The sequence below is a fragment of the Cnephaeus nilssonii genome, assembly GCF_951640355.1.
Source record: "Cnephaeus nilssonii genome assembly, chromosome: 18".
NCBI classification, from domain to species: Eukaryota; Metazoa; Chordata; class Mammalia; order Chiroptera; family Vespertilionidae; genus Cnephaeus; species Cnephaeus nilssonii.
Window position 1 is genome coordinate 11,179,131 of NC_137089.1, and position 19,421 is coordinate 11,198,551.

Here is a 19,421-nt window from a genome sequence, read left to right on the forward strand (position 1 = left end):
AGCCCAGTCACCCCATCTGGCCAGGAGCAGGGAGAGCTGGTAGAGTGACATGCCAGGCCCTTTCCCTGCCACTGACCAATCCTCCGGTCTGCATCCAACGCCCCCCCCCCCCCCCCCCGCCAAGTTCTGTGGGGACCTCCAAGGTCATGTTCTCCCACTTTACAAAACTGCAAATATCTTCGCCCACAATTTCAAAAGTCTTGTCTGAACTAGACTTTTTCTGCTCCTTTAGGGTAGGACTTTGTTTCCTCTCCATCCGGGCACCCTCCGTCCCCTCATTCCTGGGCCTGGTCCCTGGCCAGTGGATGCTCTGTTAATGGGACTTCCGCGCTGGTGGGGTGCTCTAGGCACTGCTAAGACAGCTCCTGGTACTTGCCACGAATTGTCCCAATTCTCATCACTTTTTTTCCTTGTCTTCGTCAATGGATGCCTCTTGTCAATCATGACCCCAAGTTCAGGATACCGGACCCCTGCCGGCCCTCCCGTCTCCCTGGAGATGCTCTCCTGCCTTCCACGCCCCTCACCAAGCCACCTAAGCTCCCCGCGGTGCTGAGCCTGCGGCTAGGGACCCCTGCAGTCACATTCCCGCCTGGGCTTGCAGACGGGGCCGAGCCGAGCCAGGTGGCAGCAGGCAAGGCGCACGGCCAGGGTGCCCGGCTCCGGGGCTGTCTGCAGGGTGGGGCCGTCCGCGCGGCCGCTCCCTCTCCACGCCTTCCCCATCCCCAAAGAGGACACCCCTTCTTCCGCCGCCGCGGCGCCGCCTCCCCCCCGCCCACCCGCCCGCCCGCGCTGGCCCGGAGCCCTCCAGGCAGCCAGCGAGCGAGCGTGGGGAGCGCTCGGGGATGGGACTTGGAGGCGGCGCCCACGGAAAAGACAGCGGCAGCGGCGCGGGCTTCTCGCGCGGCTCCCACGAGCGGTCCCCGAGGCCAGCGCGGCTCCCGACCCGGCGAGGGGGCGCACGAGGAAGACCCAGGTGGCCGCGTCCCTGTCGCTTCCCCGGGCGCCGGCGGCTGCAGGTGAGCAGGGCGCGCTTCCCCGGGTTCCGCACCGCCCGCGCTGACCCGGGGCGCAGACAGACAGGCAGGCGGGAAGGCAGAGCTGGGGCTCACTGACGTCCGCGGGCAGGAGCCGCGCCACCCCTCTCCACCCCCGGACCCCACGGCTCCGCGCACCCCGAGCGCCAGGCGCCCCTTCCCGCCCCAGGGCCCAGCGCTTAGACCCTCCGGGCCGAGCGCAACAGGCAGGGCCGCGCTGCGCAGACCCCTCGCCGCGGGGGCAGCCAGGCCACCCCGGCCGGGCGAGCTGGGCGCGTTCCTGCGCGTGGCGCACGGCGCAGCGGCCACTCGCAGGGCCCCGTGGGGGCGCTGTGTCCCGCCGCGGGGGCACCCGACCCGGTTTGCAGGCGCCGAGGACAGGGAGACTTGTGGAGCCGGCCGGCCGGATTGAGTGATCCCGCGGCAGCTTGAGCGCCAGCTTCCCTGCACCGTGGAGAAAGGAGAGAGAGAGGGAGGCCATTGTATGGTAGTTTGCTAGAAACCCCGAGAATAGTTTGGAAGGGGGCAGGAACATGGAGACTCTGGCTGGCGAAGGTCTCCAGGGCTGGAAGCACGGGAAGGGGGCTCCTCAGGAGCTCGCCCGCCCACCTGCACCCAGTTCCCAATCGCAGTCAACACGGCGCCAGGAGGCACCTGCGCCAGGTGCGTTCACCAGCCTCCCAGGTGCCGGGCAGCCAAGAGGCAACCAGGAAGCTGCACGGGGCTGTGGTCCGGAGCAGGGGCTCCGGGGTTGGCCTGCCCAGGTGTCCTGGGTTAGTAACTTGGAAGTTACCCAACTCCTCCGTCCTCAGTTTCCTCTTATGTTTAATGGGACAGTACCCACAGGGCTGTGAGGATTATCCAAGTGCTCAGAACAGTTCCAGGTACACCCTGAGGTCAGGGGGTGAGCTCCATCACCTGTCTTTCCAGAAAAAGCCAGAAGTTCCTTCTCGGAGCAGTCAACCTCTCTCCGAGCTCAGGAGGACCGCCTCCCCAGGCATCCATGCAGGCGGCAGATACACCGCATGTGTTTAACCGGAGTTTTCCGGGAGGAGTCCACGCTGGCACAGCCACCCCTGCCTGCTTTCACAGTGACAGCATCCTAAAACCCTGTCCAGACACCAAGATGGGCTTATGGTTGGGGAAAGTTTCCTCTCAGCCCCCGAAGCTTGGTGCCTTAGACTCACTCCCCCCCACCCCTGCGGAGAAAGCAGAGGCTCTTTGCCTTCTATTTCCCTATTTGTTTACCCGGTGATTTGTGCCAGTAGAATTCGGCCCCCGGCCCCCAGTGTGCCAGGCTGCAAGGTTCTTTGCTTCCCCGAGTCCACGGCAGGCAAACTGGAGCCCCTGGGGTCTGCCCTCACTCCAGCAGGGAGTCCACCTCCCCGGTCCCCCAGATGGTGGTCGAGCCTGAAGCTCTTACATCTCTGTCAGCAAGAGGTAGTTGCAGTGAGGCCCAAGATTTAAAGAAAAGGAGATAGTAGATGATTGCCCCTTGAAAGACAGAGAAGGAATAAGAAAGTTGTTGAAAGTTCTAGAAAGAAGTCCCACTGTTTGCTTAGAAACAGCTCTGACCGGTGCCTAAGGGAAGGCAGAGGGTGAGGCCGGGGTGGGGATGGGGAAAGGGTCAGGCCTCAGGACCAGCAGGCGGACGAGGGTGCGGTGGGTGCAAACGCTGGCCTTTGCAAGGCGGTGGGTGTGAAGCGGGGTGGCAGCGAGAGAGGACAGGAGAGGACCCCAGGATGAGAGTTGAGTTTAAGGGCAGTCAATGAACAGCATAGACGGATGAGCAAAAACAGAACCAGAGCCATAGAAGCATCGAACAGAGTCCGTGGTCCCCAACCTTTCAGACCTCACGGACCACCGGTTGGCGACCGCTGGAATAGACTGTCCAACCTATGAGGGAAGGCAGGGGGTGAGGGGGTTAGAGATCAGCCAGAGGACTGGTATGCATGCATATGAGCATAACCAATGGACACAGACAGGGTGTGTGGGGGGGTGGGGGGTGGGGGATAGGGGTGGGGGAGTGGTGGTAGCCTGAGGGCATGAGCTGGGGTTGGGGCAGCCGGGGAAAGGTCAATGGGGGAAAAAAGGAGACTTATGTAATACATTAAACAATTAAGAACTTAAATAAAAATAAAAAAAAGAGCAGTCAAGTGGGTGAGAGCCCTAGTGCTTTCCTGGACCTTGGTCTGCAGCACATGCCCCGTTGAGAGAGCCCTCCCCTGGGACTCCCCGTTCTTAGGGAAGCTCAGGAGCCCCCGCTGCCCATGGGAGTAACTGGGGAGGCTCAGGGGACCAGGAGGGCTGAGGTGCCAAGTTGGGAGTGGACCATGGCATCCCTGTTGCTAGTAAACAGGCCAGGGGAGTCCAGGGACCAGTTTCCCTTGGAGCTACAGCCATGAGGTCACTTTGAACCTTACCGTGTGGCTCGGCAGACAGCCACCACTGCCTTACTCAGCAGGGCCCCGGACGGGACTCGGAGGGAAAGGCAGGGCTGGGCTCCATCCCAGAGGCCTCCGCTGTTGTCGTCGATAATAAGTGGGAATGATGGTGACAGTGAAGAGAGGTAGTGGGGGTACAACCCAGAGCACATTGATCTTGGCACCTGAAGGACCTGGGTTCCAGTCTGGGCCCTGCCAGTCACCACCTGTAAGGATTTTGAAAAGTTGCTTAAACTCTTTGTGCCTCAGTTTTCTTACCTGTAAATAGGGAATAGGATTGTTGGAAGAGTTAAATTAGTTAACACACCAATTTAACTGAAATACACACGTGAAATACTTAGTGCCTGGCCGAGAATTAAGTGCTCAATATTTATTAGCTATACATATTATTATCTGAGCCTCAGTTATGTAATCCATCAAATGGGCCTGCTAGTATCTGTGTCCTAGGATTGCTGTAAGGGTTAAATGAGATACTATGAATTAATTCACCAGTGTGTGGTAATGCTCAGAGTGAGTTGGTTGAAACTGAAAATTCTACCAGAATATCTGCCTGTAAACTCCGTGGCAGAGCAAGCATTTTGGGAAAGTTCTTCTAAGAGTATTGTCAGAGGAGCCTTTATCTCCTGTTGGAGAGTGTGGCTCAGTCCCCATTGGAGTCCCCCATTGCTATTTTAGGTTATTGCATCAGTTTCCTATGGCTGCTGTAAGACATGACCATAAACTTTGTGCTTAAGAACAACACAAGTTTATTCCCCCGCAGTTCTGGAGATCAGAAGTCTGAAATGGGTCTCCCTGGGCTAAAAGCAAGGTGTTGGCAAGGTTATGTTCCTTCTGGAGGCTCTGGGGGAAAGTCTGTTCCCTTACCCTTCGGCTTCTAAAAACTGCCTATGCTTCTTGGTTCCTAATCTCTTCCCCATCTTCTAAAGATAGCAACTTCCAATCTCCCTGTCTTCCTCTCCCTTTCCCCCTCCTTTTCACCTCCCCATCTTTCTCTTTCTTCCCCTCTCTCCTCTCCCTCGCCCCTTCATCTCCCTCTTACAAAGACCTTGTGATTATATTGGGTCCACTTGGATAATCCAGACTAATTTCTCATCTCCAGATCTTCAATTTAATCATTGCTGCAAAGCCCCTTTTGCCACATATGGTAACATGTTCACCTACGCATTATCTCAATTGTCATAACTCAATCCAACCAGCAAAGAGGAAGGGACATTGTGTGGAGCTACTGGGCTGGAATTGAGGGTTATTGGATGTGTGTGTGTGTGTGTGTGTGTGTGTGTGTGTGTGTGTGTGTTGGTGGGGTGGGTGGGGGGAGAGTTTTGAGGTTAGCATTGTAACACAGGGCCAGATTATGGGGCTTTGACTGATAAGCTAAGGAATCTAGATTTTTATCTTAATGGTATGTGGAAGTCACTGACAGTTTTTGAGTAGGAGCGTGAGAAGCATGATATTGTGTTGGGAAGACTGAATTCAGTGCTAGTGCCAGATGGATTCCATAGGAGAGACTTACAAACAGTTTATTAATTAGGATTGTGTTCAATATCAAGTTACAGAAAAATGTAAGTGACAGTAGCTTCAAGAAGGAAGCTTATTTCTGTTTTGTGTTCTAGAAGTCTGAAGGCAGTGTGTCCAAAGTGAGCGTGGGGTCAGGGACCCACACCCCTGTGCCTCATTGCTCTCACCACGCAGCATGCCTTCCACTTCCATGGTGCCTCGTGGGGCAGAGTGACTGCTGGGTCTCCAGCCAGGATGTCCTCATTCCAGCCAGCAGGGAGGAAAAAGCAAGGATGCTCCTGTCCTAGGAGATAGTCACTGGCGTCGCCAACATTCAGGCAAATACAGTATAGAGGGACACTCGGCCTTGGCAGTTGTCTGGTGCTGAATTAGGGCCAGTTTGATGAAACATTTATTGATCTTTTTTTTGGATCAATAAATGTGTTAATTTAACTTTTATCTATTTAAAAAAAAATGTATAACATTCAGCACCCAGCATGTGAGGAATACAGACATGACCAGGTGTAGTCCCAAGGAATGGCTCACCGTCTAGGCAGGGAGACAGCTATGGCAGCGAGAAAAAGAAACCACGTGTTAGAGCAGATAAGAAACCCATTTCAGGGGTGTGTGGGAAGTCAGTCCTCTTTGAGAAAATTGGAAACCATTTTAGAGAGTGGGTAACAGGAGCTGAGCCTTGAGGAATGAAGACAATTTTGATTAATGTAGAATGTAGACCTTCCAGGCCAAAAGACCAGCAAGGGTGGAGGCACCCAGCTATAGCGAGAATCTGAGTTCTTCAGGCACTGGTGTGTGTGTGTGTGTGTGTGTGTGTGTGTGTGTGTGTGTGTGTGTCGGGGGCAGGGTGAGGTGGGGAGGGCGGGGGGCAGGCGGGTCAGAGGTGGATGTGGGACGGCCATGGTTGGAGGGTGTTGGTGGCCAGTCCTGGAGGTCCTTGAACATGAGCGCTATGCAGTAAGGCCCTCGGTGGGTTCCGAACAGAGAAGAGACAGGACCCGTGAAGGACCCAAGTCAGAATAGCAGTTCTGAAGCCCCTGGAAGAGTCGGGGGAGAAGTGGAGAGATGGAGCATTGCTGCTGTGGTGGGAACAGTCCGGAGGGCTGGACAGGCACCAGGCAGAGGCGTGACAGCCAGGGTTTGTCCACGCACGAATGTGATGGCGATGTGAGGAAGGCAGGGCCACGGGCTGAGTTCCCAGTGTGGTGGCTGAGCCGCTGAGGTTATCTTCACGGGGAAAGGACTGGAGAGGAAGATGACTTTGTCACTTAACTAGCTCTGAGGCTCGGAGACCGGCTTTCTGCCCATGGATCTTAGTGTCCCATCCATTAATTTGTGAACTTGTCAACCTCACAGAGTGATTGTAGGGAACAATCAAGATGAAAACATACAAAACGCCCAGATCACTGCCTGGCCCGTAGCAGGCACTTAAAAATATTAGTATCCTCTGTTCCTTCTCTTCCTGCCCAGAGGCAGTGTTTACCCCTCGGAGGATGTCCTGCCCTCCTCCTTCAGGATAGCAGGGTCGTACCTCATCTGATTTTAAGGCTCACTAATTTAAGCCCAGAGAGTTAAGTCACTTAGCTGCGGTCACACGTTGTGTTGAAACAGAGCCAGGCCTCTCAAGGTCCACAGCACATAGGGTTGGTTCTGGGGGGAATCTCCTTGCCTGTCAATTTACTTGGAACAGTGATGCTTAGAAGCACCCACAGCTAAGAGGGTCAGAACAATCTCCTTCTCTCCCTTCCCGTACCCCCGTGGTAAAGCTAAACGACAGACTCATTGTCCCAGGGAGAAGAGGAAAATTGCTTTTAAAACAAAAGTCAAAGCTGTTGTATTTTACAAAAATATTCTCTCCCTGCTCCCAAACGCTTTGTATGGAATCTGTTCAGATCGAATTAACCTCTATTTCTCAGCCCAACAATTCTCCTGTGCTCATAGAGGAGAAGAACTGTTTTTTGGACATCATTCTGTTTTCCAGTTAGAATTGGCTCCTGTTCTACAAATGCTACCAGCTTTAAATGCCAAACTGAGAAACAACTATTAATATCGGCTACACGCACTGACATGCACTGACTTATTTTTTGTTTCACGGCAATTGCATTTTAAAAAATATGGTGGTTTTTATAAAATATATATATATTTTTATTGATTTCAGAGAGGAAGGGAGAGGGAGATAGAAACATCAATGATGAGAATCATTGATCGGCTGCCTCCTGCACGCCCCCTACTGGGGATCGAGCCTGCAACCCAGGCATGTGCCCTTGACTGGAATCAAACCCACGACCCTTCAGTCCACAGGCCAACAATGCCCTATCCACTGAGCCAAGCCGGCTAGGGCAATATGGTGTTTTTTTTAAGTTGTTTTTTTAAATTGATTTCAGAGAGAGGAAGGGAAGGAGAGATAAAAACATCAATGATGAGAGCGAATCATTGATCGTCTGTTTCCTGCTTGTCCCCTACTGGTGATCGAGCCCACAAACTGGGCATGTGCCCTGACCCAGAATTGGACTGTGACCTCCTGGTTCATAGGTCGATGCTCAACTGAGCTACACCAACCAGGTGCATTGCTTTATTTATTTATTATTTATGTTTTTTAGAGAGAGAGAGAGAAACATTGATGTGAAAGCACTGACAAGGAATTGAACCGCCATCTTTCGATGCATGGGAGGACACATAACCAACTGAGCCAAACTGGCCAGGGCTGGCATTGCATTTAAAAAGAAATCTATCTTTTCTGATGTTAATATTGCCATATTGGTTCTATGTTGGCATGTATACAGTATCCTTGTCCCCATTCCTTTAGTTCCTTTTAGATACCCTTTTTGGAATATAACTTATATAGAGTAAAATTCATCACTTTTTATTTATTTATTATTTTTTAATCTTTATTATTGAGATTATTACAGATGTCCCTCTTTTTAACTCCCATTGTACCCCTCCACCTGGTTCCCACCCCGCCCCAGGCCTTTGCCACCCTATTGTCTGTGTCCATAGGTAATGCATATAAGATCTTTGTTTAATCTCTTCCCACCCCACCACCCCCCTTCCCCCTGAGAATCATCAGTCTGTTCCATCTCCATGACTCTGATTCTATTTTATTCACCATTTTATTCTGTTCATTAGATTTCTTATTTGTTTATTTTGATTTTTAGATTCAGTTGTTGATAGGTATGTATTTGTTGCCATTTTGTTGTTCATATTTTTGAACTTTTTCTTTTTCTTCTTCTTTTTCTTATTAAAGAATACCCTTCAACTTTTCATATAATTCTGGTTTGGTGGTGATGAACTCCTTTAGCTTTTTCTTGTCTGTGAAGCTCTTTATCTGACCTTCAATTCTAAATGATAGCTTTGCTGGGTAGAGTAACCTTGGTTGTAGGTCCTTGCTATTCATCACTTTGAATATTTCTTGCCACTCCCGTCTGGCCTGCATAGTTTTTGTTGAGAAATCAGCTGACAGTCGTATGGGCATTCCCTCGTAGGTAACTAACTGCTTTTCTCTTGCTGCTTTTAAGATTTTCTCTTTGTCATTTGCTCTTGACATTTTAAATATATATTTTATTGATTTTTTACAGAGAGGAAGGGAGAGGGACAGAGAGTTAGAAACATTGATGAGAGAGAAACATCGATCAGCTGCCTCCTACACACCCCCTACTGGGGATGTGCCCGCAACCAAGGTACATGCCCTTGACCGGAATCGAACTTGGGACTCTTCAGTCCACAGGCCGACGCTCTATCCACTGAGCCAAACCGGTTTCGGCTGCTCTTGACATTTTAATTATGATGTGTCTTGGTGTGGTCCTCTTTGGGTTCCTCTTGTTTGGGACTCTATGCTTCCTGGACTTGTAAGTCTATTTCTTTCACCAGATAGGGGAAGTTTTTGTCATTATTTCTTCAAATGGGTTTTCAATATTTTGCTCTCTCTCTTCTTCTGGCAGCCCCATAATTCTGATGTTGGTACGCTTAAAGTTGTCCCAGAGGCTTCTTACACTATCTTCATATTTATAGATTCTTTTTTCTTTTTGCTCTTCTGGTTGGGTGTTTTTTGCTTCCTCATATTTCAAATCATTGATTTGATTCTCAGAATCCTCTAGTCTACTGTTGAATCCCTAATATATTATTATTTATTTCAGTCAGTGTATGCTTAATTTTTGACTGGTCCTTTTCCATTTTTTTTTTTTTGGAGGTTTTTAGAAGATTCTTGAATAACCTCATAACTGTGGTTTTGAACTCTATATCCAATAGTTTGCTTTTTTTCCATTTCTTTCATTTGTGACATTTTTCTTTGTCTCTGCATTTTGGCTGCTTCTCTGTGTTTGTTTCTATGTATTGGGTAGAGCTGGGGGTCTGCTGTGGGGCTGGGACCCCTTGCTTCTGTGGGTGGCCTCTGCAGAGATAATCTCCCTCCCGATTAAAAAATCAGCCCACGCCTCAGCACCTCCTACCAGCCTCAGTGTGCTGTCTTCTTTACTTCTCTAGTTGTAGGACTTCCATTCAGACAGCTTTCCAGCGGTTCTGGGTGATGGTTGTTCTGTATTTTAGTTGTAATTTTGATGTGGTTGTGGGAGGCAGCGAGTACAGGCATTTACCTACCTGCCATCTTCCTTTTTTCCTCAGGTTAGAATTCTTTATGTCCATGAGTCCTTTTTACTCAACATCTGGTTTGACCCTATTCTTCTCTTGTCCCTTAGCTTCTTTGCTTGTTTGGTTGTTTCTACACCTCCCCCTGCCCCCTATGTGTGCCAGGCACTATGTCGCATCCTGTAGTTACATGTATTAACTCATTCAGTTAACTAATATTATCCCATATTCCCCTAAGACCACACAGGACAGAGCCAAGATTCAAAGTCAGGTGGTCTGGTGCCAGGGTCTGAGCCCTTCACCACTGCACCATGCTCCCTCTTAGTAGATGTGTGTGGGAGGTGGAGAGGCTGGCCCTGTGATGCTACCTTATGTGAATTCCTGGGAAAATGTATATATATTAATTTGTGCCATTCACTATTACTAGACCGAAAGAATATTGTTACTTGGAATCTTCAGATGTGGTTTTTCCTTTTTTTCAAATCCAAGATCTAGAATGTGACTATGAATAATTGATAATAAACTTAATTGTGAAGAAACTTCAGGATAGATTTTTTTCCCCCTTACATTTTTTCCCGTTCAGCCTTATAGTGACCAAAGCGAGGAAAAATTCCAGCTATGCGTTCCCTGCTCAGAGTACCTACCAGTGGGGGTTGGTTGCCTGCGCTCTTAAGGATCACACACACGGATGGTGTTTTAAGTACACGTGGCATGTGTGAAACACGAGGAGACGGGGAGGCAGTCTGCTGCACCCAGAGTTCCGGGAGACCCGGACATCTCACCCTGCCCCCTTCTCCTGTTGTGTCTGTCACAGCCACGCCCCTCTTCCAATTCTTGAAGATGGAAAAGATGCTGGTGGGCTGCTTTCTGCTGCTCCTCGGGCAGATCCTCCTCCTCCCTGCTGAGGCCAGGCAGCGGCCACGCTCCAGGTCCATCTCCAGAGGCAGACACTTGCGGACCCACCCCCAGACGGCTCTGCTGGGTGAGTGATGGGGCGGCACCTGCAGAAGCAGGCCAGAACGGGTGGGTAAGGTCCCCAAGTACCAACCTCCCCTCTGTCTTTGCCATTAAAATCACAATCCCTTCCCCTGGACCCCGGCTGGGTGTGCTGGGGGAGAGCGTATCTCGCTGGCCATGAGCGCATCCTGAGTTGTACACGGGTTTTCAAAATGATAGGATGTCTTTTCTAGTTCAAAGTCTTCCATTTCATCGGAAGCTCATGATTTTTCTCTAAGATGCAAGGGCAAGATTTTCCCTCTGTAAAGGTCCTTGTTGGACTTCTTTGGATAAGGGTGTTATGAGAATTTTTTATGGTATTTGTGCAGCTAATCTGTGTTACTAATACTCCGCTGCTTGGCAGCATGGGGACCGAGCAGGGGGCGTGTGGAAGGCGGGAGCGGGCACAGAGAGAGGTGGGACGTCATGAGCCGAGTGGGACAGGAAAAGGTCAGGGGCCTTGATTCCGACCCAGTGAACATGTTTTCTTCAGGTGCATTTTTTTCTTTCTCTGAGAGAAAGGAAAGGTCATGAAAACACACAGAATACAGATGAGTCGGACCCGGTTGCAAACATGGGCTCTGGCAAGCCTAGGGTGTGGGGGTAATGGGAAGGCTGGCCAGTGGAAGAGAGTGGGTTTGAGCGTAGACCTGGGTTCAAGTCCCGGCAGATAACGTACACTTAGGGAGTGTGATCTCTTTCGAGTTCATTTTCCTCACCCATAACATGGGCATGTTAATGCTGTCCTTGGAATATTTTTGTGAGGAGAATACAGGGGTGGGCAAAAGTAGGTTTACAGTTGTAATATAATACAATAATGAATAAATAATAAAACAAGAATAAACTCAGTATTTCACGTACTTACCGCTGTAAACCTGCTTTGATCACCCCTATCTATGTAAATTGCAGGTATGCAATGAATAATAGGTTTGCCGGGACTGTCATTCCGGGAAGCCGTTTTCTGAAACTGTTTTACATTGACATGCTCTTGCCCAGCCGCTGAGAGAACCGCCTGGTTGCCTGGTAGCCTCTGTGTCCAAAATTACAATCAGGGACCGAAGGGACCCAGAGGGCCCCGTTTCAAGAGGTCAGACTCTTTACTGATGTTCACCTAAACCGTGACCCCATGGTACTGGGCCTTCGTGTCCTTAGTCTCCTGTGCATCCCCGTTTCCATGCTGATGTACACAGGAGACTTCGGCAATGGTGTAAAGGACTGGGGAATGCTCAGTATGCTGAGTAAAGGGTTTTTAAAAACAAATTTCAAGGTGATAAACGTATAAAATGTAGAGAACTGGGAATGCCTGACTCCTAGGTCACCAGCAGTGGATGCACAGTCACACAGTCCGGTTTCTTTTTAAAAAAATATATCTTTATTGTTGACAGTATAACAGATGTCCCCTTTTCCTCCCCCCATTGACTCCCTCCCCGCTTTCCCCTAGGCCCGTGGTCGGCAAACTGCGGCTCGCGAGCCACATGCAGCTCTTTGGCCCCTTGAGTGTGGCTCTTCCACAAAATACCACGGCCTGGGCGAGTCTATTTTGAAGAAGTGGCATTAGAAGAAGTTTAAAAAATTTGGCTCTCAAAAGAAATGTCAATCATTGTACTGTTGATATTTGGCTCTGCTGACTAATGAGTTTGCCGACCACTGCCCTAGGCCTTCACCACACTGTTGTCTGTGTCCATGGGCCATGCATACTTGCATATAAGTTCTTTGGTTAATCTCTTCTCCCCCTTCCCTCTGAGATTCGTCAGTCTGTTCCACGCTTCCATGTCTCTGGATCTATCTTGTTCATCAAGTCTATTTTGTTCCTTAGATTCCACATGTGAGTGAGATTACGTGATACTTGTCTTTCTCTGACTGGCTTATTTCGCTTAGCATAATGCTCTCCAGGTCTCACCATGCTGTCTCAAAGGGTAAGAGATCCTTCTTTTTTTACAGCTGCAGAGTATTCCCTGGTGTACATGTACCACAGCTTTTCAGCGTCTGGTCTCTGATGGGGCTGCTTTCAGAATGAGCCACCACACATTTACCAGAAGAGCATATTCCTTCCCTTGGCTCAAAGTCAGTCAATCAACCAATCATTCTCTGACACACACACACACACACACACACACACACACACACACTCACACCCCAGGACCTTCCCCAGTTGGTAGCATTCACTGCCGTCTTTGGCCCTAAGCTCAGGCCCTGAAGGGGAAGCCTCTGACATCTGGGGGAAGAGCTAGAAGCTGTTTTGCCAAAGGCGTGAACCCCACATCCGGTATTGCTTCCTGCTTCTTATTTTGCCAGAGAATGTTTTGAGGACCAATAGGATGGAACATGGCACATCTCCCTGCCCCAGGGAGAGGGGCGAGGGCTCGACTTATGAGCACGGTTGAGTAAGTGAGAACCAGGAGACTGGACGGCAGACACCACGACCTGGGCCTGCATTCTCCAGAGCACTCTGCTTTTGGTCTCGCTTTGACAGGGCACAGGGCACGGAGATGGGGACGCCATGCTTGTTGTAGTCCGGAGTTTGAACAGCCTTCTCTTCATTCTTAGAAGACGGTATCTTGTGTTTTATGGGTGTGTGCTTTTCTCGGCCTTTGTTTCCTGTTCAGAACATTGCTTAGACCACGTGGCGCTTTTTGTGTGGCTGTATGTATGATGTCCAGTGGCATAATGCATTTCACTGGTTGCTTCATTGTGAGGGTGTCTCTGAAAGTTTAACAGAGTAGAAGCAGAGTTGCATCTTAGGCTAATTTTTGTTTGAATTTTATTTTTTACTAGAGGCCCGTTGCACGAAGATTCGTGCAATAGGCCTTCCTTCCCCTCGCTGCCGGCACCAGTTTTCCTCCGGCACCGGGACCCAGGCCTTCGCTCCCAATGCAGCGGAGAAGCCAAGCCTCTTCAGTCTTCAGTCTTCACTTGGGTCAGAGCCTTCAGTCTTTGCTCCATGCCTGCATATGCAAATTAACCCGCCATATTTGTTGGTTTAATTTGCATACTCACTCCTGATTGGCTGGTGGGCATTGCGGAGGTATGGTCAATTTGCACCTTTCTCTTTTATTAGTGTAGAAGTTTCTATTTTATATCTCGATTCAGGTCAGAGTTCCTAGTAACAACCTGAGTTAATTAAGAAAATATAAGGCAGTTATATGCTCCTCCTATGAATGCGGGTTGAGGGCGGCCTGTGAGGTGGGTCCATGGGGGCTTATCTCTCACTTCGTTCTAGTGTCTGGACTTTCTGGGGTTTGAAGAACAACCACCGTCAGGAAGCGCACATGCAGTGGGGGAGGCAGGCATGTAAAAAAATCGTGGATTTGGTGGACTCTGTGCACAACAGTAGGGGCGAGCTAAGTGACAGTCCACGCTGCCTGCTGAGGACTCAGTAAAAGGCAGTGGTTCTCAGATTTCTGGTCTCAGGACTCTTTTACACTAAAAAATGATTGAGGATCCGAAAGAGCTTTTGTTTATGTGGGTTAGAGTTCGATCTATCACCATTTACTGGATCAGAAAGAGACACAGAGAACTTCAAAAACTAGTAATTAATGTAAAAATACCAAGAATAAACTCATAACATAACCTATCATAGAAATAAGATAGAGACAGCATTTTCTAAATTTAAAAAATCAGTGAAAAGAATAGCACTGCTCTACACTTTCACACATCTGTTTCATGCCTGGCTTAATGGGAGACAGCTGGGTTCTCATTTCTCATCCATTCAATCTGTTATGGAATGTTGTTTTGGTTGGACTACATGAAGAAAATATGACCCCACACAGATATGTAGTCAGAAGGAGGAGGAGCATTTTAATATGTTTTTCATATAATTGTGGGTATCCTTGTTTGGTAGAAACTAAAATACAGCGAATGGTAGGTTGAAATGTGGAATCTAAAACATCATTAAACTTATGCTACTTCTACACTCATTAGAGCAGGGGTCCTCAAACTTTTTAAACAGGGGGCCAGTTCACTGTCCCTCAGACCGTTGGAGGGCCGGACTATAGTTTAAAAAAAACTATGAACAAATTCCTATGCACACTGCACATACCTTATTTTGAAGTAAAAAAACAAAATGGCAAAAACACCTGCACGTGGCCCGCGGGCCGTAGTTTGAGGACGCCTGCATTAGAGCATGAGAGCATAAAAGGCAAACATTAGTGCCATCGTAAAAATAGTGCTGACCTCATGGGCCCTCTGAAAGGCCTCGGGGACCCCGAGGGGTTCCCAAAGCACAATCTGAACCGGCTGGTTTAGGGAAGCGTTCCTGGTGAAGGTTTTGACAGTGTGAGCCCCGAGGGTCCAGGGGGCAGGAGAGGAGTGAGGATGGACCGTGGGGGCGGGACCTGGCCACGCCATCGCCATCGGGAGGTCAAGCCTGCAAGGTGGGTGGTCGGAGCTGGAGACAAACCTGGAGGAGGCTGGCACCAGATCAGTAGGACCTAGGGCTCCCATAGAGTTCAGGCTTCATCCCGCAGGGGTGGGAGCAGGCAACAGTGTTGATCGCTGCTTACTCCCTTTCCACCCATCGTGCCTTCCGATAGCCCGGCCTCCCTGGCTCTGGCAAAGGCCAGGGAGAGCCTCCACTTCAGGCCACCCGGAGAACGGACGAACGAGCACACTCTCCAGCCCAAATCTTTCTAGGCAACCATGCTGGCAGGTAGAGTTGGAGCAGCAGGGTTCCTGCACCCAGAGCATTCGCTCACGGCAACCTCAGATTCTTCCCCTCTGCACCATCCCCCACCCCCACCCCCCACCCCCCATCCTTTACCAGTGGCACTCATGCCCTCCCCAACTCCTCCCTCAGCCCCTCCAGGTGGCGCCGATGGGAAGTCATGCTGCTCCCACACCCCTCTAATGACTGCCTGCTTTGCTTGTGCACATTTTCTCTTTATTATATCACTGACACATGGGGGTGGGCCTATCACCAGGGCAACCAGTGAAGGCATATCAGCCTTTTCTTCTGAATCCTCACCCGAGGATATGTTTTTTTTTGTTGATTTTAGAGAGAGAGAGGAAGGGGGAGAGAGAGAGAGAGAGAAACACTGAACCTGCAACCTAGGCATGTGCCCTGATGAGGAATTTAATCTGCAAACTTTTGGTGTACGGGACGACACTCCAGCCACCTGAGCCACCAGTGGGCCAGGGCGTATCAGCCATTAAAAAAAAAGATTTTTTTTATTGATTTCAGAGAGGAAGGGAGAGGGAGAGAGAGATAGGAACATCCATGATGAGAGAGAATCATTGATCAGCTGCCTCCTGCATGCCTCCTACTGGGGATTGAGCCCGCAACCCAGGCATGTGCCCTTGGCTGGAAAGAATCGAACCAGGGACCCTTCAGTCCGCAAGCCAGCACTCTATCCACAGAGCCACACCAGCTAGGGCCATATCAGCCTTTCTGAAACCTTAACCTCCTTGCCCAAACTCCCACTGTGTTCTAGACTCCCGTCAGTCCTGGAATGTACACAAACCGTCCGCCACACTTCCACCGGCTGGCTCTCCCTGTCTCGTCTGTCTTTTACGAGGTCTTATTGACATGTGTCTTAAATTTCTTTTCTAAATTTACCAACCTAGCTCATTTGATTTCTTCTAATTAACTTCGAAACCTTTTCCTTCCGATCCATAGCGCCCACACAGAATTCGTGTTTGTGTAGTAAGAAAGCACTTGGTGACACTATGACAGTAGATTCAAGAAGTGGGAGGTGAGAAGAGGTCAGTGGGGGGCGGGGAGGGGGGGAAGGACATACGTAATACTTTCAACAATAAAGATTAAAAAAAAAAGTGGGAGGTAGAGATTTAAAAGGCCGCTGGCCCCATAGTGTGGTCAGGGGCTAATGGAAGCTGAACCCCCTTGCCCTCCCTCCCCCTACACACACTGCTAGGGAAAATCCAGAGGGGCTGGGGGTGGCAGTTAATCCAGAAGCCACAGAATTGAGTGAAATTCCTTCACACCAGTTAATGTGCTACTAAAAATAAAGCTAATGAAGACAGCCTGGAGCTCACGGTCTGCGGCCCCAGCTCTGCCGCTGGGAAGTCACAGGACACGATGAGGCGCTTCTTTCCGCTTGTGCACCATCTCTCAGCAAGCCTGGCGTCCTAACACGAGTAAGAGCGCAGTGAGTGGGTTTCAGAGGAGGAGGGGAAACCTCCCAATTAGCGAGGCGACGGGAGGCGTTGGCCGGCTGGAGGATTGAGTGTAAGACTGTCCGTCCCGCTCGCTGTGGCCAGTGCAGGTGTGTGCCTGGGTTGGGAGTTATTACCATTTTCAAGCACTGGCTGCTAGAGAGTGAGCTTTTACTTTCTCAGCCAGTCCCCTCGTTGGCACTGGTTGGCGCCCTCAGTGCGGGAGGGAGGAGGGCAGACGCTAGAAGCCAGCAGAGCTTCTGGCTCCTGGAGAGATGCCCACGGAGGCCACCAGGCTGATGCCCTGAAGCCACATTGTCAAGGTCAGAACGTTCGCCTCCTTCCCTGAGCTTCCCCAGCGCCCTCTTCCTTCCACCTGGAATTTCTGTCCTGGGCCAAGGCCTGTGATGAGCCGGGGCCAGGTCAAATGCCACCTCCTCCTGTTCCCAAGCCTTCCAGGTCAGGGACCCAAGGCAAGATCCTTTCGCCCAGTGCCATTCGCGCTGATAGAGGAAGACTGAGCTCAGGAAAGCAGGGCGGAAACTTGATTCTTTGATGGAGACATGGGGAAGGCACCTTCTCCCCACAGGGAAGGAGCCTTCTGTGCTTACAGGCTGTGGGGTGGCGAGTGCGTTCTTTCAGGCGTGCGTAGCTACTCTTCGGTTGCACTCGGCCCTTATTGCACACGATGCCATCTTAGTTTTTGCTCTGGCCCCTTGGTCTTTGTGCTCAACCCTCTTCGTTTTGTGGTTGGAAATCCTTTTCCGTTCCTGTCAGCAAGTGTAGTTGATGACATAGTTTAGGTGTTGAGCAAAGCTAGGGGCTTTTGGATGACAGCCTGGTGACACTTTCTCTTGCAGCCAGGCTGGACCCTCCCAGGACCAGCCCCCCCGCACACGGTGGGTCTCTGCTGAAGCGTCAGCCTTGCCTGCCTTGCATTCCAAAGCATAAGAGTGGCACGTGCCCAAGGGGGGATTCCTTCTCTTTTGGTCACTTTTGGCACTCACCTCATTTTTACCGCGAGACTGTAAACCCTGGAAGATAGGGGCCACGTGTTTTACATTGCTCAGTGCACCTGTGGAGGGCACTCTCACTTACTGCTTAGAAAGCTGAGCTCAGAGAGGCTGAGTGATTTGGCAAAGTTGTCAAGGCTTCTGCAGACTGTCCGCCGATGGTCACTGGTGCCAAATGACACCAACAGGAACCCCCAACTTGGGGGGCAGAGAAGAAGGAAACTATTCCGTGCAAACAGCTCAATTGTGACACGGCTGTGAGAACAGCACGGCTGGAGGTGGCCTTTGTTAAGTCGCTGAAGGAGGAACACACGAGGCCAGAGTGGTGAGGGATTACAAATTTATTCAATCATCTGCACACCAGGTGGCTGAGCCTGGATGGGTCCAGCACCCAGTGAGGGCAGTCAGCGGCTTTTAAAGGACTTTTGGTGGGATTTTTTCTGGGCAGAGACTTCTTTATGCATACCCGGAAGGGAGAGAATGGAATGTGATCACCACAAGTGAAATGTGGTCTTCAGCAAAGGGAATGTCCATAGTGAAACGACCTGAAAAGCCAGTTCCCGGTGGGGAAGGGTATCAACTCAATTGCTCCATCAAACCTAACATTCCAGCCTTTTTGTTTTATGGAATAGGGACGAAGGTCATATCTTCTGTAATTGCTTCCTGCTGAAGTGGGACGTCGAGATAACAGGGGAATGGACTTTGATAGTAGTGGGCTGGAAGAGGGGTGAAGCACCATGATTTCCCTAAGAGACTGGTTGGTGAAGTCTCGAGAGTGATCCTGTTGAATGACTTGGGAGGTAAAAGCTGGTCCTGAGGCTGCCACAGCATCATGTGTCTGGTTTTGCTGCTTTTCTGGGCCTCGAGCTGAAATATGACTGAGACCTAGATGTTATTTTTAGTTGGGGGGATGAGTAGGGGGTCTCAGTTCAATTGCTCCATCAAACCTAACAGCCCTGGGAGGAGGTGGCCCTGGTACCTGACCCCTTTGGGCAGACAGCTCCACTTTGCTGGTCTGCTCCGCCTGCTCCGGTCCACTGAATCCTGCGCTTCCGCCGTCTGCTCTGCTCTGCTCCTGAGCCAGTCTCCGGTGTTTCATCTTTGGTGCTTCAGCTTCAGCTGAAGTAACACAGTCTTGTCTTTGGTGGAAAACTGCATCCTCTGGGCCACAATCCTCCAAGTTTCCTGATTGGTCAGAATGGAGCTGCTGTGATTGGTCAGGAAAGATGCTGATGGAGGGGGTGGGATATAGCTGCACAGCTCTGATTGGACAGGGAAAGCCTCAGCCCTGTTTAAAATAGGATCCCAGGAACTCCTTTATAAGGGCTGGCTCAGTGCAGGCAGGTAGTTCAGTGCAGGAGGCAGACAGCTTAATGCAGGCTTCTCCCTGAAGTGTGCTTTGCATGAGAGGCCTCTGTGTACAAGTGACTGCTAGGCTCTGCTTTTTAACCCTTTGCACTCGCTTGCTTTTTTCTCAATTCCTTTATTCTAATGCTAACCGTGTTGAGTCACACTCGACATCCGAGTGCAAAAGGTTAATTTTGAGCCCAGTTAGCCACCAGGAGCCCTTCTTAGTAGGTCTCCCTTTTCTCAGGGTCCACAAAACCTAGAAAGAAAAGGTTTCACCTCTCCCCCTTCTCTGAACTCCCCCCTCGCACTCCCCCTCCCAGTTTCAGAAAGGGAAAAAAATAAAAAAGCAAGGGTTAGGGCCAGATGTGCCTTTGAGCAAAGAA

At 50.3% G+C, this 19,421-nt stretch overlaps 1 protein-coding gene across 3 annotated transcripts in view; it reads left to right on the forward strand.

Moving 5' to 3' along the window:
* The first annotated feature begins 800 nt into the window (after positions 1–800).
* The window catches only part of MATN2 (matrilin 2), a 116,090-nt gene continuing 97,469 nt past the window's right edge, over positions 801–19,421 (forward strand). For all 3 annotated transcript variants that reach the window (XM_079796709.1, XM_079796710.1, XM_079796708.1), the window contains exons 1-2: positions 801–1,016; positions 10,383–10,550. In XM_079796709.1, coding sequence (XP_079652835.1) covers positions 10,409–10,550 — 142 coding nt within the window. In that variant the 5' untranslated portion in view covers positions 801–1,016; positions 10,383–10,408. The remainder of the gene's footprint in view (positions 1,017–10,382; positions 10,551–19,421) is intronic.